This window comes from Hemiscyllium ocellatum, chromosome 5 (assembly GCF_020745735.1).
Source record: "Hemiscyllium ocellatum isolate sHemOce1 chromosome 5, sHemOce1.pat.X.cur, whole genome shotgun sequence".
Taxonomy (NCBI): Eukaryota; Metazoa; Chordata; class Chondrichthyes; order Orectolobiformes; family Hemiscylliidae; genus Hemiscyllium; species Hemiscyllium ocellatum.
The window spans coordinates 80,955,092-80,977,135 of NC_083405.1; the positions used below are offsets into that span (position 1 = coordinate 80,955,092).

General features: G+C 38.6%; 1 protein-coding gene across 1 annotated transcript in view; it reads left to right on the forward strand.

Moving 5' to 3' along the window:
- Positions 1 to 22,044, forward strand: part of dnah5l (dynein, axonemal, heavy chain 5 like) — a 340,633-nt gene that overhangs the window by 92,012 nt on the left and 226,577 nt on the right. The window contains exons 23-28 of the mRNA XM_060825520.1: positions 1,921 to 2,099; positions 7,048 to 7,140; positions 7,290 to 7,493; positions 10,036 to 10,116; positions 10,226 to 10,630; positions 18,066 to 18,184. Of these exons, the coding sequence (XP_060681503.1) occupies positions 1,921 to 2,099; positions 7,048 to 7,140; positions 7,290 to 7,493; positions 10,036 to 10,116; positions 10,226 to 10,630; positions 18,066 to 18,184 (1,081 nt within the window). The remainder of the gene's footprint in view (positions 1 to 1,920; positions 2,100 to 7,047; positions 7,141 to 7,289; positions 7,494 to 10,035; positions 10,117 to 10,225; positions 10,631 to 18,065; positions 18,185 to 22,044) is intronic.

Here is a 22,044-nt window from a genome sequence, read left to right on the forward strand (position 1 = left end):
TGGATTAAAAATCTGTTATCTCAACCTTGAATATACTTAATGACCCAGCCTCAACAGCCCTCTGCATTAAAGAACTCCACAGGTTCACAACCCTCTGAGCCAAGAAAAACCTCCTCATCTCAACTGTAAATGTGCAACCTCTTGTCTTAGTCTGTCCCAAAAGGGAAGACAATCTTTCTGCATCTACTCTGTCAAGTTCCCTAAGAATCTTGTGTTTCAGTAAGGTTTCCTTTCATTCTTCTAAACATCAATGAGTAGAGGCCTAAAGTATGCAACCTCTCCTCTTAAGACATACCCTCCATACCCAGGGTTAGTCTAGTGAACCTTCTCAGGACTGCCTCCAATACCTGTATATCTATCCTTAGATAAGGGGCCCAAAATTGTTCACTGTACACCAGCTCCGAGCTAACTAGTGCCTTCTACATGCCTTTATACCCTATTTCCTTTGAAATAGCTTAACATATGAGGAACGTTTGAGGATTCTTGGTCTGTACTCGATGAAGTTTAGAAGGATGAGGGGGGATCTAATTGAAACTTACAGAATACTGGACAGTCTGGACAGTGTAGATGTTGGGAAGATATTTCCATTGGTAGGAGAGACTAGGACCCAAGATAAGAGTAAAGGGAAGCCCTTTTAGAACAGAGATAAGGAGAAACTTCTTCAGCCAGAGAGTGGTGAATCTATGGAATTCATTGCCATAGAATGTTGTGGAAGCCAGCTTGTTGAGTATATTTAAGACTGAGACAGATACACTCTTGATTGAAAAGGGAATCAAGGGTTATGGGACAAAGTGGAAGAATGGGATTGAGAAACTTATCGGCCATGATTGAATGGTGGAGCAGACTCAATGGGCTGAATGGCCTAATTTTGATGGGCTGAATGACTTCTATGTCTTATGGTCTTATAAAGGCCAACATTCCCTTTGCCTTCCTTATTACTCCTTGAACTTAGCATCTTTTTTTGTGGATCGGAACTAAATGTTGTTTAGGTGGCGTCCTGGGGTGGACATCACAGAGAGAGTGGGCAGGTATGTCAAAAGCAAGGGCGAATTTTAGCTCTCAACAACCATCCCCTACCCAGGTCTTGTCCCTTGATTATGCAAAGATTAGTGCAGATTGATGAACCATGGCTGTGCTGTCACACTAATACCCTGCCTGCAAGGATTAAACATTGAATCAGTTGACTCTTTTCCTAGTGGAAATGAAATAATTTCAGCTCTGGTGGGAATAGACCCATAAACAATCATTACTTGAGCAGTTAAGGGCTGATTTGGCATCATTGCTGTTTTAAATGTGTGAGCCCTGATTTTTAAACAGTGACCCCACGTGAAATAATGTTCAGCAAAACAGCACATGGAGAAAGATGCTTCGAGTACTGGAGACTTCCACTAGCAGTCCTTCATCTGAAGAGTTTCCTTTACTTCCATTATACACTGGATAAGAACAAACCAGGTACAAATCAATAAAGTTGCTCTGTGTGATTATTTAAAAATATTTGAGCAACATTTAGATACTGAGGCATAAAATGGATGTGAGCAATCCAACAAACGTGTGAAGGATTATGTCTGGTAGGAATGGGCGTTGGGCCTCTTGTGCCAATTCAGCAAACTCTCTTTGTTGTAGACCTGGTGCACAGCAGAGCAAAATCAGCAATCAAAATCAAACAAAAACTGCAGTTGTTGAAGACCTGAAATGAAAACAGAAACTGCAGGTCTGGCAGCAGCTGTAGAATGCAAAGTGAACACTTTGTGTCCAGTGTTCTAATGAAGAATCACCAGGCTTGAAATGCTAACTCTATATGCTTCTTCACAGATGTTGCCAGAACCACTGAGTTTCTCCAGCAATATCTGTATTTGTGTAAAACCAGCTGCCATGTTGTTTCAATCTTTTGATTTCTTGAGTGACACTTTATCAATGCAGGTACCAAGTTATCCCTGGACGCTATCAAGCGGCATTTACAGGTTACCAGCTCTAAGTATGAGGCAGCAAAATCATTTCCTGGTGGAGGTGTGGAGGCAACAAAAGCTCCATTCTTCAGGTCTGAAATTGTGTTGGCAATTCCAAATATTGTGATGCGACCAAGTTTGGAGGAAATTCAGGTTGGTACTTAATGCAGAATATTAAATTTGCTGATAAATTCTAATATATATATATAGATATATAAACCTTTCTGACATAACAATGGTGTAACACTATATTTACTTCAATCAAATGATATACATGCTGGAGATAATTACCTGTCTCTTATTGCTATCACATGTTACAAAGGCAAAAATAGCACAAAGATATACAAACCATTTGTATAATTCAAAGCAATCAGAATAGTGCACTTTTTGATGTGCATTACATTGTGTTTGGATTGAATTGCTGAATATCTTATTTATTTCAGGGTAATGCAGAGATGCTTATTCTAACTATTATTTTTGTTATTATTTTTTCTATTTTATACCAAATACTTAAGTATCTGTAATGAGGTATTTTGTACCTAAGATGGCACCGTAAGTGGTGATAATGCTAATTTGTCACATCATTATCGAGTGCATGTGACAATAAAGCTAATTCAATTCAATTCTAAATTCAAACAATTTACATGACGTAAAATAACTTTACAGAACTTTTAATGTACATATCGACATAGCTAAAAGCAACATGTCTAGTTTCTTTCCAGAATTTTCTCTTTGAGAGTCAGGAATCCATCACTTTACTCACTAGCTCTACCTGCAGACTAAAGCAATCAAGCTGGATATAAAGATATATGATCTGATAAGTTTAGCCAAAAATTGCATGTTCTGTGCCAAAATTATGAAACTTAAATGATATTAATAAATTATTCTAACTTGGCTGTCGAAATTCACCAAGTTATCTGAACTCCAAGATGTTATATGGTCTCAGGGAACACTCCAGCTTGTGTGTTATCCTGTATAATAGGAAAATGTTTTTAGATTAACATTTTATTATGATTGATGCATGGGTGGACTGAATAGTGCAGTAGATTAGCCATTCTCCCCTTGCCCTCTGGATCCTAAGTTTGAAGCCTCCATTTCAGTTATTGGCAACCTCCTTTTTGAATTAGCATATAATATCTCAGCCTGGATCCTCATGAGCATGACTCGAAATGTAAAGATTTATTGCAAATTAGACTAAATTGTTTATTTTCCTTGTTCTTAAAATACTTTGAATTGCAAATGAAGAGCAGCTACACTCTTTGGGATTCTAAATTCTGGGGTAATTTTTTAATTTTAGAAATAACTTGGTGATCTTAATAAATCAATGTTAAATTAATTTATGAAACTTCACTATGATTTTATTTTGAAATAATATTTTTGTTTAAATTGTTGACAGAATAACATCAATACAGTGTCAGCTGTAAATCATTTTTCCGGATTTGTCCTGGATGGTGTCACACCTCTTAAGTTTTCAAATGTTAAAGATTTTCCTTATGAATATCTTAAAACAAAATCTGCTTTTCCTCACCATCAATTGTTTGAGAAAGCTTGATTTTTAAAATATTAAAATTTATCATGGTTATATTATAATTTTGTCTTCATCATACACCTTGAGCAAGACAATACTGACTAAGTGCTGCATTTTGCTGATGCTAACTGCCATTTGAGATATTAACTGAGGACCCATGTGCTGTCTGAGGTAGTTGGAAAAGATCCTATACATTATTTTAACGAAGTGTAGGATCATTATTCCTACAATCCTGGCCAAATGTATCCTCCAAACATCACAAAATCATCTACCCATTATTACATAGCTGTCTGTGGGAATTTCCTGTATGCAATTTTGCTGCCACATTTCTTTTATATAAGGTCATAGCTCAGAAAGGGCTAATGTTGGACACTGTGCTAAGCTCTACCTGAGCTGATAATGCCATATTGTCCTGAATGGGGAAAGAGGAGTCTAGAGATTCTGTTGGTGATGGATATGTCATCAAAGTCTCTTGATAGTCTTAGTTATTATGTCTAATTAACCAATATAACTTGAACTGCTAAGTAAAAACAGAAAGAATTGTAGGTGCTGGAAATCAGAAGCAAAACAGAAATTGCTGGAAAAGCTCAACAGGTCTGGCAGCATCTGTGGAGAGAAATCAGAGTTAACATTTTGGATCCAGTGACCCTTCCTCAAAACAGTGTTCATCCACAAATGCTGGCAGACCTACTGAGCTTTTCCAGCAATTTTTATTTTTGTTTGTAACTTAATTACTAGCTTGCAATAAGCAACTGGTTAAGACAATGCCTCTTTTTGTTAAAACTCACTAATAATTTATCCGTTCAACCATTGTTAACCAAAATGTCTCTTATACTTAGTATAGAAAGGAGGATTCCTCTGGAAATTACATTTCAGTTTGATTTTCATAAGTTTCCTTTGAAAGTTTTTTTTTGTTAGTGCCCCACTAGGAGCTGTTTAAATCACTTATTGGTTTATTTTTAAAAGACTACGAAGAGAATTGGTATCAGGATTCAACCTCAACTATTAGCTTTACAATATATAGAACAGTTTGAACATTATAACAGTTACTGCATGGGGGATTATAAAGTGCCTGGGACATCCTGTAGAAATGAAAGGTGTTTTAAATCAAAGTTTTTCTGATATAAATTTTAAAAATGTTCATCCACTAACAGGGCCAATAGTAATTATTGCGGCCTTATAGCGCCAAGTATCTGGGTTCAATTCCACCCTTGTGTAACTGTCTGTGTGGAGTTTGCACATTCTCCCCATGTCTGCGTGTGTTTCTTCCCAAAGATGTGCATGTTAGGTGGATTGACCAAATTAAATCGCCCATAGTGTCCAAAGATATGCAGGCTGGCTGCACTGGCCATGGGATATGCAGAGTTACAGAGATGGGGTGGGTCTGGGCAGAATGCTCTTCAGAGGGTCAGGTGGTACAAGATGACTGAATGGCCAACTCCTACACTGTAGGGATTCTATAAAACTTCTAACAAGTTAAGTATGTAAATTAGCTTGTTGGGCTGGAAGGTTCCTGAGCCACAACTCTTCTCAAAAATCACTTCCGGCAAGTTATTTGAAAAGACAGGAGAATATGTATCTGATTCTTGTTGTGCTCAATTTGGTACTTCTGAAGACTGATTTTGGATACCAAAAACAGAAGGAAAATCCTATACCATTACCTTGTTATCATTTGCTCTAATAAATGTAAAATACAATGTCTTTTTAAGACTAGCAAGCCAAGGAACAAAAGACATAATGGGGCTGAATATTAATTGGTTACCGCCTACCTAATCTTTTCCTATATGTAAAGTCCTGAGAAATTTGTACACAAGCCAACCAACCAAGCAGTCCTGGCTGCAGCCACTTCATGCTTGGTGACACTTCATATACAAATCCAGACTCACTATTAGATTCTAAGGTAGGTGCGGTGTTTGCATCTGATCCAGAGACTGTAACTATAGCACCAAGGGATGTTGTTTCCCCCGAGACTCTTGTTCTCATGCCCTTCCTCCTGGGACTGCAATGGCTGACCAGTCAATCGTTGTCGACTATCTCATGGTATCTCAAACACTTGAGGAAAGGGTAGGACAAGAGGGTAGAGAAGAAAGCCAGAATTAGTCGTCCTGCACTTTGGATTTCATGGCATCTCAAGGGTGAGAATTCACAAGGCAGCACCTTGCCATCATACTAGGTAGTCTCAGCAGCACCAGGTGTCACCAATTTAGTTGCATTCGCATCAATAATCTGATGAGCCCCTTCTTCTAGAGCACGGAGGTGGCACATGCAAACTGGTTCTCAGAATGTTAGTGACTGTGTTCCACTGTGGTTCAGTAATTCGTTTTCTATATATGAAGAGTTGTAGGTTTGTAGAGGGCCTGTTCAGGTGTAAGAGTGAGTTAAATGATTGGTGAGGTATAGTATGAGGATGTACAGGGACAGCTCTAAGTTTCAGGAAGTTCTCAAATAAAATGAAACCATGTAGATCCAGGCCGGACAAACTCAGCAAAACTCAGTTTTGAGTATTCTGAGATTCATTGGACATGAAGCATTCTCTGTTTTTATGTCAGTGTGATCTGCTAAATGAGTGATGAAGAGGTGGTGAGCTGGATTGGGAGTATTGGGAGGGAGCTGAAAAATGTGTTGCTGGAAAAGCACAGCAGGTCAGGCAGCCTCCAAGGAGCAGGAGAATCGACGTTTCGGGCATAAGCCCTTCTTCAGGAAAGACTATGCCCAAAACGTCGATTCTCCTGCTCCTTGGATGCTGCCTGACCTGCTGCGCTTTTCCAGCAACACATTTTTCAGCTCTGATCTCCAGCCTCTGCAGTCCTCACTTTCTCCTAGTATTGGGAGGGAGCGTTGGTTTCCTAGTTATGAAATCTGCTGTGCAGACATATTCACACACCTTGATCAACCGAGTAAGGCTTAAAACCTTTCCGGGCACTACTACTCTCTAATCCTGAGGAGAAAGTCTGGCTTTTGACCATCCTTGCCACGTGCCACCATGTGAAGGCTAAAACTTGATGGCATCCTGTTTGCCAGCCAAAAAAAACCCTCTTCTTGATCTCTATCCCTCTGACTACTCTGTCCAAACACCAAGCAGAGAGACCTTTGTTTCGTCTGTTGTGCCTTCCTCCTTTTCCCTCAGTGTACAATATGGTTATCCATCAGCTAACTGTGGCTTCTTGAAACTTTCCTTTGATATGGACTGTGGGTTTAAAAAGAGAGAGCTGTCTAGAGGACTGGGGTTCTTCACAATACTGCTTACCTGTTATGGTGAGTCATAATGTGATGCAAACCAGGAATCACTTGTGGCCAAAGCAGCAGTCAGGGACATAAGGTGAATGCACAAATTTTACTTGGTGCCCAAGTTATTTCCAGCTGGTATCGGCAGGTTGTGAATAGCAGGTCTCACTTCCACAAAATTGGCACAAACAAATATTGAATCCTGTGAATTAGATCATGGTGTTCCACAGGTTAGTAATGTACATCAAATATATCAAATTAAAGATATTGTTAACTAACCTTGTACTATATTATCTACAATAAATTACAAATCTTTATTCTGTTCTCAATTCATATTTTCTTCTGCAGTCTGTTCTAAATAAAGCAGTGACCACAATTCTGTCCATGTCGAAAGATATTCCTCTTTGGTCCTTTGCCTACATTCATCTGAAACAACAACAGGTATCCAATAAATTCCACTGTAGTTTGGCATTTCACTACAGTTTTTAAAAGCATTGCTTTCTCTTTGAAACGAAATGCTTAATTATGTAACATTTGTGTTAAACTTCTATGTCTTAACTTGTTATTTGTTTCTATATGGCAATATGTAGATTGAGTACAATGCTGCTCGAGAACTGGGTGATGATAATATCCTTGGTAAGCAGGTCATGCTGAAATCCCTTGATAAACAAATCAGTGAACACAAGGACATCACTAAGGTTGTGATCCAGCTCAGTTCCATTGTTTCTTCATTGAAGACTGATGGAGTTGAGATTCTTGACAGTTTCTCTCATTTTGCTCACTTATGGAATCAGGTAAACTTGTATCTCATCTATTTTTATGTGTCAATGTGTGTGTGTGTGTGTGTGGTTAATTGGTACCTCAAATAGTGCTTAGACATGCAATGCCAGCATACTGGGATGCACAACTTGGCATTACAGTTTCCAAACGTATAACCTCCATCACCTGAAAGGAAAAGGGCAATAGGTTTGAGAATATCATTACTTCCAAGTTTCTCTTCAAATTACATATCATTGTGACTTGGACATATATTACCATTCCTCAGTTATTGGATCAAAATATTGGGAAGCTCTTCCTAACAATATTGTCAGAACTTTTTTGCCTTAAGGATTGTAATGACAGAAGAACGCCCACCACCATATCATCAGGATAACTAATGATTGGTCATAAATGTTAACCTAATTAGAGCTTCCCAGAGCCCACCATCACAGAGTCACAGAATAGTTATAGTCGTGACAAGGACACTTGGATCATCATGTCTGTGCTAGCTTTCCAAATGAGCAGCTCACTTAGTAAATGTTTATTTGAAAAATTCTATATTTTCCACATCTTTCAATTCACTCAGCAAAGATCTCCATCTTGCCTCTGCCGAGTGGTACTGTCTATGTAATTTAAGCACTAAAAATTTGTTCATATGGCAATGTTGATAAGAATAAAATTAGCAATTATTCCCAATCCAGAGGCACCTTACCATTTTATCACATTTCCTTATCTGACCTTTCATGAAACTTTGTGGGCGGCACGGTGGCACAGTGGTTAGCACTGCTGCCTCACAGCGCCTGAGACCCGGGTTCAATTCCTGACTCAGGTGACTGACTGTGTGGAGTTTGCATGTTCTCCCCGAGTCTGCGTGGGTTTCCTCCGGGTGCTCCGGTTTCCTCCCACAGTCCAAAGATGTGTGGGTCAGGTGAATTGGCCATGCTAAATTGCCCGTAGTGTTAGGTAAGGGGTAAATATAGGGGTATGGGTGGGCTGCGCTTCGGCGGGTCGGTGTGGACTTGTTGGGCCGAAGGGCCTGTTTCCACACTGTAAGTAATCTAATCTAATCTAATCTAATCTTTGACTTTCATATTCATGCCACAGACCAGGAAGACACCAGCCTAAACTGGCAGAAATTCTGAAACTCTTATGCAATACTTTCCCAAGTATTCAGTTTGACTCTTCTAGTTAGAAATTGATTTAACCTCAGAACTGAACTGCCCTCTGGGCAATTGGGATGGGTAATAAATGCTGGCCAAGGACACCCGAATCCTATGACTTAAAAAAAGCTTAGGCTGTTTCATATTTTGACCATTTAATTTTGCTTTGATTATTCTTTTGTATGGCATATATTACAGCCAGATGGTTTACTGCTAACTGATACCAATTTTAGTTGACCCTCCTTTGGATGAACTTAATAAGATCATAGCTGGTCTTATTATAACATCAAATCCATAATCCAACTCGCCACTGGTAAATTTTCACCCCTTGCTTAACAAGAATCTGTTTACTGTTGCCTTATAAAAATGAAAGGACTTTGCTTCCACCACCATTTTAGGAAGAGAGTTCCAAAAAAAGGAATTTTGGAGAGTTACTGCAGTGTATGTTACAAATGGTACAGACTGCTGCGACAGTGCATCAATAAGTGGAGAGAGTGCATGCTGTGAAGGTGTTAGATGAGGTATCAATCAAGTGCACTATTTTTTATGGGATGGTGTTAAATGTCTTGAGTTTTCAAACCAAATTTTAAAATTATTTTTATCTAATTCATTAAATGAAGATGATTTTCATTCCAAGTATTTTTCTGTTCCTGCTATTTCTCATCAATAATTTTCCAGGAGTAGTCAATGTTTTAAAAATTTTAAAATGGTAGTCATGGCCATGTCGTGATTTTACCTTCACCATGCACCCACACATCGTGACTTCCTGTAGGGTTAGTAAGCAGTTGCCATGGGATAACACCTGAGTAGTTTTTCTTATGTTCTCTCTAACTTGGTGACAGCCCAGCTGACTGAGATCTGCGACCTCACTGTGGATCAGGTTTTGAATCTAGAATTTTCTGCTTGTAATAATGAATCAGTGCTAATTGGTTTGTTTGCAAATGCCATTTCTGCAATATGTAGATGTCATGGCTACTATCGTGTATATTGAAGGAACTTGAACATTTATTCAAAAGGTGCAAAGTAAGCACAGAAAATATGATGCAATGGTATTTTACCCTCAATAGAAAAATCAGCTTCTGATTTTATGTAGTCTAGAAGAAATAATTTCATCCAGAAGATGGCTGAAAAATTACCATTCTAAAGCATGAAAATTGCTGACATTCTGAGGAATGTATGCATTAAAAGATGGAATTGTGATATCAGCAATCTGATGTATTAAAAAATGCCAAGATTAACCTGAACATATTAGAGCAACCAGTGCTCATTGCTTTCACATTATTCATCTTGGTATTGTGGGTGTTTTGAGAGTGCTGTGCATTGATTTATATAGTGTTTCAAAGGAACTTATTATGCTGTCACTTAGCCTATGTGGAGTCAATTACTAAACACTTTGTGGTATTTTTTTACTATTCAGGATCCTGCAGAGAAAGTGAAGGAATTCATGGATTCAAAACCAATCCTTTCAGAATTCAATGAACAAATTACCTACTACTCTGTATGTATAAAAATATTGTTTTATTACTGTTTTCAAGGATTATTATCTATTGATATACATTTTATTCTGAAAATAAATTAACACTTGTTGAACTTCACACTTTATTTAGAAATTGGAGGCCCAGATTGAGGAGTTGCCCTCTTATTACAAAGTGGGCTCAGTTCAGTTTGACACACAGAATTTGAAACTGGCATTGGTGCAGGAATGCCGCTCCTGGAAGAGAGCATTTGGCACAGCTTTGAACCGAAAAACTGCCATGGAAATGGATGAAATTTATTCCTTTATTGAAAATCTCAGCAAACAACTGAGTCGACCAATTAATGATTTGGATGATGTGCGTGGAGCCATGGCAGCACTGAAAGAAATTCGAGATGCTCAGATAAAGATAGACATGACCATTGAGCCAATTGAAGAAACGTATGCCCTTCTAAGTAAGCATGAGTTGCTTTTTCAAGATGGAAATGCTGAGAGAGTTGATGGACTATCTTATGCCTGGAAGAACATAAACGCACAGGTACCCACTAGAAATAAGACCCCAGAAGTAAAAGAATGTGCAAGCTTAGGATGCAAATTTTTGAATACATAGAGTGTTTAATGAATAAAATAAATAAGTGCTTTTCACTTGGTAGGAGCCACAAGTTAAGTGCAACTGGTCAGGCAGCATTCGAGGAGCAGGAGAATCGACGTTTCGGGAAAAAGCCCTTCATCAGGCTTGTGAGCTGAAGGGGTAGAGAGATAAAGGTGAGGGAGTAGGGTTGGGGGGAGAGTAGCTGAGAGTGTGATAGGTAGATGGAGGTGGGGTATTGGTAATAGGTTGGAGAGGAAGGTGGAGCAGATAGTTGGGAAGGAAGATAGACAGGTAGGCAGGTCATAAGGGCATTGCCAAGTTGGAAGGTTGGTACTGAGATAAGTTGGGGGGAGGGGAAATGAGGATACTGATGAAATCTACATTAATGGTGATGGAGGAGGCCCAGGACATGCATGTCCTTGGCGGAGTGGGAGGGGGAGTTGAAGTGTTCGGCCATGTGGTGGTGGGGTTGGTTGGTGCGGGTGTCCCGGAGCCCCATGGCCAAACACTTCAACTCCATGTTAGACTATAACCAGGGTGTTGTGTGATTTTTAACTTTGCCCACCCCAGTCCAACACCAGTTCCTCCATGTCATATTTGATGTTAAGCAGAACACAATTTATTTAAAGATTATGGTTAAAATACAAACAAAAGAAAGAGGAATTTAGAATAACTTAATTATTGAAAACTTAACTGAATAGTAGATACAGTACCTATTAATAATTAACTGTTTCAATATTGTCCTATCCCATAAACACCCCCCTTGGCAAAAAGGTAAATTCAGACTCAGATTCTTATATGCAGTTCTCAAATCCAAGAGGAAACATCAAGAGTGATTTCAGAGAAAGTAGCAGCTGGAATCATTCACTGAAACCGCCAACCCTTTTGGGTCACCAAGCAGCTTCTGATTGCTACAGTAAAAAAAACAGAAATCCTAGTCTATGAAAACTGGCCATTCATCTTCCTTTTTGTTGTCTTAGGCTGTCTCCAGTAGCTAGATTGACACTTCTACCTTTACAATCTCACTTCAAAAAAACCAAGGACAAAATAACCTTTTTAAAGTGACAGCATCGTTCTGCCATGAATGCATTATCAATTGTTGGAAGTACCCATCGGGTTTACTAATGTCCATTAGGGAAGGAAACTGCCATCCTTACTTGGCCTACAAGTGACTCCAGACCTACAGCAATGTCTTAACTGTGTTATGACATGGGGTAAACCTTTCTGTTAATTTAAACCAAATAAACGGAACAGCTCACCTTGCCTCATAATCTGTTAAAGTATGAGTGACAGAGAACTAACCAATAACTGTAAGCCTCCTTTCTCTTACCGATTTATCTACCTCCCACTCTAAAACAATATATTGATCTGATAAAGCCCCTATAAAACTTCCAGCAAATCAATTTTCAAAACTAGCTATTGTCTTCGGGTGTCAAGTTTCCTCTGTGTGTTTCCCCTGCTCTTTGGTCTTCTGCTACAAAGATATTTCATGTGAAAAAGGTACCTTTTTTAGAGAGAGGGTCTGCGGGCAGCCTATCAATGCAGTAGATGCTCTTTGTTTCTAGCTAACTGTTCAAAATGCTGTTTCCCCCCGCAAAAGATCGTATCATCTCATTGGTTTGATGTTGTCAAAACAGTAAAATTCAAATTTGGTTGGGTTTTAGTATCTTGGGGCATAAGTTAAACTGATTGGTTGAATTTGAGTGGTTGTGAAAACAACTCATTATCTGAGTTACAGCTCAAATGTTACATCTTCAAATTGTCCAGTACATTCTGTCCCTACACTCAGTCACATGACAGGTGCTTTCTGCTTTCCAACTTTCACCATCTCTTAAAGGTACAGTACATGCCTACAACTCCACAACAACTGTCCAATTGGGAGTTAGCAATGGGCAATAAATGCTGCCTAGCCATCAATGTCCTCAGCCCTTGAATGAATAAAAAAAGTTCTTAGCCTTTACATGACAAATACGGATTTTAAAAAATTGTCAAGTAACAAGAAGAAAGGAGAGTTCATCATCTTCAGCAGATACCAATGGTTAATATATGACAGATGGCTTTTAACAGGATTAAATGTGGGGTTGTGCACATGGTTACAGGTAACAGTAAATGTTTGTACTATAAAAAAAGAGATCCAAGAATTACAATGTTTTGAGTATGATCAGGGATAATGCATTGAATGCATCTGGCTAGTTGAGGTAGTTATTTAAAAAAGCAATTGAATATTAAGGTGTGACTGAAGGGCATTCAACTACAAATTTGATCATGGTATGTTGATCAATATTGGAATATGACACGCAGTATTAAACACCACTGTCGATTTTCACTGCCTTCACATTGTTTTAATAAGACAGTAGCAACTTCAAACTGTTGTCAATAGTCTTACTTTCCAATTAGAACTTGCAATACAACTGTTCCATAGGCACAGGAATAGGGCTAAGGCTTGTTCTACCATTCAGTGAAAACATAACTGATATTTGACCTAACTCCATAACACGTCAATTCTTTAGTTTAGAAAGAGCTATCGATCTCCAGTTTAAAATTAGCAATTGGCCCATCTTCAGGGTTTTTTTTTGCAGAAGAGATTTCCAAATGTCTACCACCTGTTGTTTGAAGGAATGTTTTCTAATTTCAATATGAAAAGGGTGTAGTATGCAGTTTTAAAATGTTGGCCAAGTTCAGCTGAAAGGCCCTTTTAAATAGTCATATCTGCTGACAGGCATCCAAAGACTGAACTCATGATGGCACAAGCCCATACGATTGCTTTTTCAGCTATCATAACCCTTTTGAGCAGTGATAATAATTAACCATTTGATATGATACAGTTTGAGATTTTGTAAGATTATTATATTTTGCACCTGTGCCTTTAAATTTAAACTGAAGGGAGTTATATGCCCTATACTAAAAGAAAATAAAGGTCTGCAGATGCTGGAAATCCGAAAGAAAAACTGAAAGTAGTGGTAACAGCTGTAGGTTGAAAGCAGCGTTAATATTTCGAGTCCAGTGACTTCAGCAGAACTGTTTGCAGCCAGGAAAAAGTGGTATTTATGCTGTAGACGATTTTGGGATGAAGGGAGAGGTGGGTGGATAGATAGAGACAGAGCCCAAAGAGAGAAAGAGAGAGAGAGATATGAAAGGAATGGACAGATGAGTGAATTATAAAGCACTCATCCTACTGGCAATGTGAATCACATCAGCCTTGTATACAGGTAGAAATTCTGATCAGGAATTCTTTAGGCCTCAACTTTATCCTATTCCCTCAACTGCCTAAGCCTCTCATTTAACTATTTACAACTTGACAGTTCTGGAACTGTGGCAGTCTGTTGTCAGCTCCCTATTTCTTCCTCTTCATTTATATCTTCAGACTCCTTCATTTCTTCCTCTCCAAGTGATTTCAAGAGTTTGCTGTTTTGAAGGGCAAAGATTTAGAGAATGAAATTACAGCCACATGTTAGAGATTGTTTCTCAGAACTCATTGTTACGATCTCATAAAGACCAATGATCTTTAAAATGAAGTTCAAACTGAATAGCTGAAAGGAAGACATACAAAGATTTTATATTTTAGGATGTTTATTGTAACAAACTATTAAAAGCATGATTAATGAAACATTTGTCTTTGTGGGCAACCTCTACTTTAAATCACAGAATGGAATATCCCACTTCTTATTTTTATCAGATCTGCAACAAAAACATTCTTTACAGGTATATAGTACAATATCTTTTCAGTTGCCTTTTTTTTGTATTTGTTCATGGAATGTGGCTCGTTAGGCCAGCATTACTGTCCATCTCTGATTCCTCAGAGGGCAGGTAAGAATAATTGCTGTGGGTTTAGAGTCACCTCTAGGCCTTTCCTTCTTGAATGACCAAAGTCTATTTGGCATAGCTACAACCACAGCGGTGTTAGCAAGTGAGCTTTCATTGCTTTTCTAATTTGTAGTGGTTTGATGCACACAAATTTTCTTCTGCCATTTCAACAGTTAGAAAAGAAGGCAATTAAGAGTCAGCAACATTGCTGTGGGTGTGGAATCACATAAAGGCCAGACCTGATAACAATGACAAATTTCGTTTTGTAAATGATGTCAGTGAACCATATGGATTCAACAATCATATCATGGTCGCCAGTATATATCTGATCCATATTTTGGAGATGTACTCATTAGATTTATATTTCATTATCTGCCATGTTGGGATCTGGATAAGTGTTCCAGAGCTTTAGTGTAGACCTGTGGATTACTAGTCTAGTGGCAACATTCACATTTATTGTCCATCCCTTGGAGAAGTTGGTGATGAGCTGCTATCTTGAACTGCTGCAGTCCATTTGGTGTAGGTACCCCACAACCTATTAGAAAGGGTGTGAATGAATGATGATACTGTGTGTAGGCTTTCTCACAAATCAATACACCTAGAGGTTCTTGGTATACAACCACGAGTTTTTTCCTTTCTCCGCCACCAAACTTATCTGGAGCTTATCTCCTCTTGCCATACCAGTGAACTACATGTTGCCATGGCTGCACCAGGGTCTGCAAGAGTAACGTTGAGTGAAGCAATGCCTAGTCTTTACTACTGTGTTCCTCACCCTCTGCTCGTTCAAGGCTCTGTAAAGATTCTAAACCTGGACTGGAAGAGAAGGAAAGTTAGTGGCAAGATTATACAGAGAAGGATGAATGAAGGTAGCTGCATTTGGTCATCTAGTTGGCAATATTATTGTGGGAAGGGAAAGAAAGGATAACATGCATAAAATTCCTATAGGACTTGCTTTTCTGGGTTGAAAATGGCCATGTGTCTGATGATGTGTTATGTGATAGTCATATAAGAAAGAAGTGCAAATGTTACTGTTGGCCTGAAGAGATATTTTGAGGATCCACCTTTAATGATTCAAATAATGTAGATGCACTGGAAAAGATGGTGGAACTGTGGAAACTGATGGAAGCAGTAGTGAGGATACAAGTAGGACTGGCATGAGCAAGAATCTACAGAAGCGAGTGGTGTAGTGAGGTATGCTGCAGTGATTGGAGGAGATACAACATGGCGGTGAAACCAAATACACAGAAAAGCTCACCTCGTAATCTGTTAAAATATGAATGACAGCAAACTACCCAAATTCCACTATTTAAAGAAAAAAATAATAATTTTATTCTTTAACTCCAAAAGAGAACATTAAACAATGACTATTTAATGATTATCTAAGCCCCCTTTTTCATAAGGCCTTGTTACCTGTCTCCCACTCTGTAACAATATACTGATCTGAAAAAGCCCCTATTAAATTTACACAAAATCAATTTTCCAAACCGACCATGGTTGGGTGTTGATTCTTCTCTGTAGATCTCCCCTGGATTGTCTACAGTCTCCTGCTGCACAGATTTTCATAAGAAAAAAGTACCTTTCAGAGAGAGGGTTTATGGCAGTCTATATGAAAATGGCAGTGGGTGCTCTTTCTCTGGCTAACTGTTCAAAATGCCTACTTTTTAAACCCCTAAACATCGGATCATCTCATTGGTTCAATGTTGTCAAAACAGTAAAATTCAAATCCGATTGGCTTTTTGTATCTTGGGGCATAATTTAAACTGATTGGTTAAATTCAAACTACTGTGAAAGCATAGCAACCAAGCTGAGGTATTTGTTTCATAGCCAAAGGTTACATACTTTCAATTTTCCAGTACATGCTGAGACTGCTGTCAGTCCCATGCCAGGTGCCTGCATTCACTCTTTTAAAGGTACAAGTGCATGCTTTAAATTGCATAACAAGAGTACAATAATGCGTAGTTCAATTTAATACATAATTCAGGCCCACTGATCTTCTGCAGTATTGAAGCCATGAAGTCCTGTCACCTTTGGCACTGAGCTTCTTCACCAACTCTTGCCACTACAGCCTGGCTGCATATCCAGAGACTCTCTGACCCTGTGAGTGACAGTGATTGAACAAACCATGTTTTCTCTGTATTGCATGGAATTCTAGTACTTGGTGCTTTCAGCTGTACTCTGTACAGTCCATGATTTGGTCAAGACTGTGAAAGAATGGCTTTTATTTTTGTGTTGATATTCGATATCTATCCCATTGAAGTTTTTAAAAATTGTTCTTTCATGAGATGTTGGTGTCACTAGGAAGGCTAGAATTTACTATCCAATCGATTATAGTCGTTGCCACTATCACCAAGACAAGCTTTATATTTTTGATTGTATTTAAATTTCAATAGACACCCTAGTGAGATTTAAGCCACTATGCCTAGACCATTAGTCGTTCTCAATAGAGTACTTGTTGAGTGAAATTACAGCTACAACACATTATTCCTGCTGAAGTATATTGATTTACTTTTATCCCCAGTTTTAAAAGGTTTAGCAGTTGTAGGAATCAGTGTTCAGAAGATGGAGGTTATTTTCACCTCTCCCTTTTCAGAGGATATGAAATAAAATGGTTTACATTTCCCGCCCTGTTTATGCAAACTAAAATGTTTTAGTACAATTAATTTTGGTGATGGATGAGGCACTGTTAGACTCCAACTAGAACCTCATGCATAATTGCTAATCATGAAACTATGATGTTAATAGGACCAATGGCATTTTAACACAGTACTGAACAACTCATTCACTGCTGCTGCCTAATGCTAATTTGACATCAGTGATGTTGTTTCACTTTACCTCATGTAGCTGACCACGCTATAAGTAGTTGGAATAATCTGTGTGTGACACATTCATTCCCTAAGCTTATTTTCAGGGGTTGTTCAATATGTCTCCCTTATTTTTAACCTCCTGTTGATAAAAGTGCTTCAGAATAAATTGAATAGTTTAAATAAGAAGACAAGAAAAACCAAAATACTTACAACCACTTGTAAAACAGTTCAGCAGGACAAATGAAATATTACACGCAGCACGATTCAAATGCTCATTCCACATCAAGGAGAAACTGTCACATAATGACAAGAATTTTTAGTGTTGATGTTTTTTCCTTTCAAATTATAGGTGATTATTGTTATGTCCTTTGAAATGTTTATTAGGATTTTAGCTTCTGTTGTGAAATAAATGATAAAACAAAATCAAAATATCTCATTACAATAAATGCAAATTTCTGACGAAAACTGGAGTTTGTTTTCACACAAAAGCATACACATTTAATCAATACACGACATGTCTTGCAAATGTGTATGAAACAATATATCATTTTGGCAAGAATTGTTAATCCCAGGATTAGCATTCACAACAAGAACACAGCAAGAACTGATCTATGTAATAAACTGAAAGATAACATTCAAGTAAGTTTACTAGCAGTCTAAACAAAAGTTAAGATATTAAGATTTATTATTCATACAGGATCATTATCGTGAATTGGCATTTGTGTTTTATGTCTTTGCATCTTTATCTAACTATCCAAAACTCTGTGTGACAGGTTGTAGAGACACAGAGTATACTTTTAAAAATGGAGCCTACAATGAAGACAGATTTGCTAGAAAGAGTGAAAGTATTCCAAATTGACGTTCAGAATTTTTACCAAGACTATGATACAAAGTAAGTGCTGGAGGAAATCTTCACATAATAGGGAGCAGAACAACATCATGTAATGTAAAAAGGTACTCTGTAACAGAAAACTCAATTTAAAATAACTGTCCTCTTGCATATTGCACCAATTTCCTGTTTTAATGGATGAACAGGAAATGGTGGACATATGCTGAGTGAGTGAGTGAAACCTGGTGGGTGGAGGGTAATTAATTGAGTTTTTTTGACAAACTGATAATGAACTTTCTTTTTATTTCTAAAGAATCCCTTTCTAAAGAGTCCCTTTCATATATTACTGTAGTCATAGCATAAGTTCAAAGGCATTATTAAAAAGATAACATCAATCTCTTAGGGTGATCTGATCAATAGCCCTGGGGAACAAAGTTGGTAAGGTCTCCTCGTTTAGACTTAAGTGTCTGATACTGTGTGTTTTTTGGCAGGAAGCATATATATAACATTTCCTGTATAAAGGGGTTACAAATTTTGAGTCTTAGATACTGGATCAGATTTTGATTTGTTTTGATAGAGCCTCTCACTCCCTGACAGTGTTCATACTCCTCCTTATTGCTCCAGATAGTGTGTAACTCCTCCCTAAACCCCCAAATGGTATTCACCCTACCCCCTTATACCAACACACCCAAACAGGTATTCACTCAAACCAGCCTTCTGTAACACTCCCAAAAAGGTTTCATACCCAATAATTTCTCAAGTATTCATCCCACTTCCCAACTTCTCAAACAATGTTCAACATCTTACCTAACACCCCTCAAAACAGTGTTCACACTCCCCTTCCTAATCTACCCCCAAGCTATTATTCACTCCCCCAAAAGGACCCCCCTGCTAATTCCTCCAGAAAGTGTTTTAGCCTTCTCCATAACCCCTCAGACTGTGTTCACTGATACTTCTAACAGAGCTTCCCATTAATGATTAACGCCCTCCCTAACCCATTGACAAACTGATCATGAACTTTCTTTTTATTTCTAAAGAGTCCCTTTCTAAAGAGTTCCTTTCATAAATTACTGTAGTCATAGCACAAGTTCAAAGGCATTATTAAAAAGATCGCACCCTCTCTCATTCCCATCTCCTATCCCTTCACAAAATGCTCAACAGCACCCCCACCCACCCCCAACAAGATTAATTCTTCTGACATCACCTGGACAGAAGCCAAGGGTTCCAGTAGTTGTCTGGGAGAGGGAGAGAGGGAGAGTATGCAGATTGCTAAAAGGCAGGATTGTGTTGAACATCACCTGTGAGCAGTGAAAATATGTCATAGTGGGGCTAAGGAGTGCCAGCTTTGCTGAGGGGGGATGCTAACTTTGATAAGAGGCAATGAACATCAATGACAGAAGTGCTTGATGAGACTATGGTTAGGTTAGATTCACTACAGTGTGAAAACAGGCCTTTCAGCCCAACAAGTCCACACCGACCCTCCGAAGAGTAAGCCACCCAGTCCCATTTCCCTCTCACTAATGCTCCTAACTCTATGGGCAATTTAGCATGGCTAATTCACCTGACCGCACATCTTTGTACTGTGGGAGGAAACCAGAGCACCCGGAGGAAACCCACACAGATACTATGTGCAAACTCCACACAGACAGTCACCCAAGGCTGGAATTGAACCTGGTGCTGTGAGGCAGCAGTGCTAACCACTGAGCCACCGACTAAGCATTGTCAGTAGATATGGAATGAACATTATTTTGACTGTGCAGCTGGCATACTTAGAATTATACTGCTCAGCAGGCCTTAGACCAGGGATGAAAAACTCAAAATAAATCTGTGGAAAAGCAGGTTGTGTTTAGGGCAAACAGCCCAAGTCTGCATGGTTGTAGCTAATCAGAAATGAGTCTGGGCAAGGTAAAATGGGCATCCGTGACTTTAAATTTCCCTTGTAACCACTGGAGATGTTCTTACAGTGGGATTTCTTTCTCATCCCAATCCATAAAGCAACATAGGTTGAGTCAGAGGCCTCTCCTCATGTTTGAAGGTTTAGGCAATTCAAGATAACAGTTTGGGTCACTCTCTAAGCAACTCCTGTGCCTTGGAGTCAGGGACGTGCTTGCACTTCACAATATCTCATAAAATGACAAAGAAACTGTATGAAATAATAGAACAGCTGTGTAATCTGAATAGGATATCTAGACATTAACATATGGCTCACATGCATTTTCCTAATGTTTCAGTAAAAGTAAACAGAAAGCAATTTATTGAAGCAAGATGTGAAAGATGACTGCTTTAGAGCTATCAAGTGAATGCATGGCTTAGCTGTTATATTCATGAATTACCTAGCATAAAGCTCTTTAAAAATCCAATAAAATACTAAAATAAGCAGCTCTGTCCCAACTACTGATCTAGATAGCAGCATTCGATTTTACTCTGTCTCAGCACTGAAGGAATCTAAAAGTTCACTCAAACCTTTTTGGCAATAGAAAATCTCTCAGGCTTGTTGATGGTCTTTGAACATGACATTTCTCATCTTTCTGTTACTTCTGACCAAGTGGGCTGAGTAAACTATCCCTGAAATTTCTTCCTTTTTTAGTAATATACTTGAAGAAATAAACAATGGAATTGATTTCTTACAACCACTCAATGCTGGCTCAAGAGGATAAAGCATGCCAGTAAGACATCTTTCTAAGATGTTTGAGATAATGAATAAACTCTTCTAAGGCCCATTGTGTGGCCTTATTGCAAATATCTGGAAAACTAATAAACAACAGACTGAACTTTGCAGAATTGTGATGGCAAATTGTCAACATTCATTGTCATTACCCCTCTCAAATTAACCACAACTTCAGAAATGTCAGGCATGCACAAATAGGCTCTGAACTCCTGCATCAGTGTTCCAACAAATGGTGAGCTGTGGTGCTTGTAAATTCCTCCTTTAATGCCTCTATCATATTCATTTGACCCACTGCATGTAGAAGTATGCTCCACATTCTATGAATTCCCTATGGGATTTCTTGGTGACAATCTTGTATTGAAGACCTGTGCTCCTTATTAGAGAAACCGTTCTCTGTCTGTCTTGTCTATATAAACTGTTTATAGTTTAAAACAGTTCTTTAAACAAATCCTCTTATTCAAGACAGGCCTATCAGTCTTTTTCTGATAAGTATAAGTGTGCATTTCTGCTATCACTCTTGTAAATTTCACCTTTACTTTTCTTGTGCCTCTGTACTGTTGGGCTTTGCAGCCAGGTCCAGTTCCATTCTGCACCAGTTGCTGCATGCGTACAATCAAATTGGGAGCAGGAGAAGGCCATTCAGCCCCTTGATCTGCTCCGTCATTTGTTAAGATCATGGTTGATTTGATTGTAACTTTAAATCCACAAATCCACAAGTCTAACAAAAATTTATCTACATTTTCCTTTTGACCTTGTGAGAGAAAAAATACCTCATCTCTGTTTTAGATGAGTCGCCCCTGACGTTTAGTCAGTGACTGCAGTCATAGATTCTCCCTTGGGAGGAAAGATCTTCTTCACAAGTATTTTGCCAAGACTGCTCAGGATTTTATGTTTCGATCAAGTTGCACAGTACAGGCCCTTCAGTCCACGATATTGTGCCAAGCATTTATCTTAATCTGGGATCACTCAATTTACTGCTGTCCCCTTGTCCAGCAGTCGCTTAAATGTCCCGAATGTCTCTGACTCTACTACCACTGTTGGCAGTGCAGTCCATGCACTCACTACTCTCTGCATAAAGAATGTACCTCTGACATCTCCCTTTTACCTTCCTCCAATCACCTTAAAATTATGACCCTTCGTGACAGCCATTTCTGCCGTGGGGAAAAGTCTCTGGCTATCTACTCTATCTATGCGTCCCATTACTTTGTACACCTCTATCAAGTCACCTCTCTTCCTTCTCTCCAGTGCGAAAAGC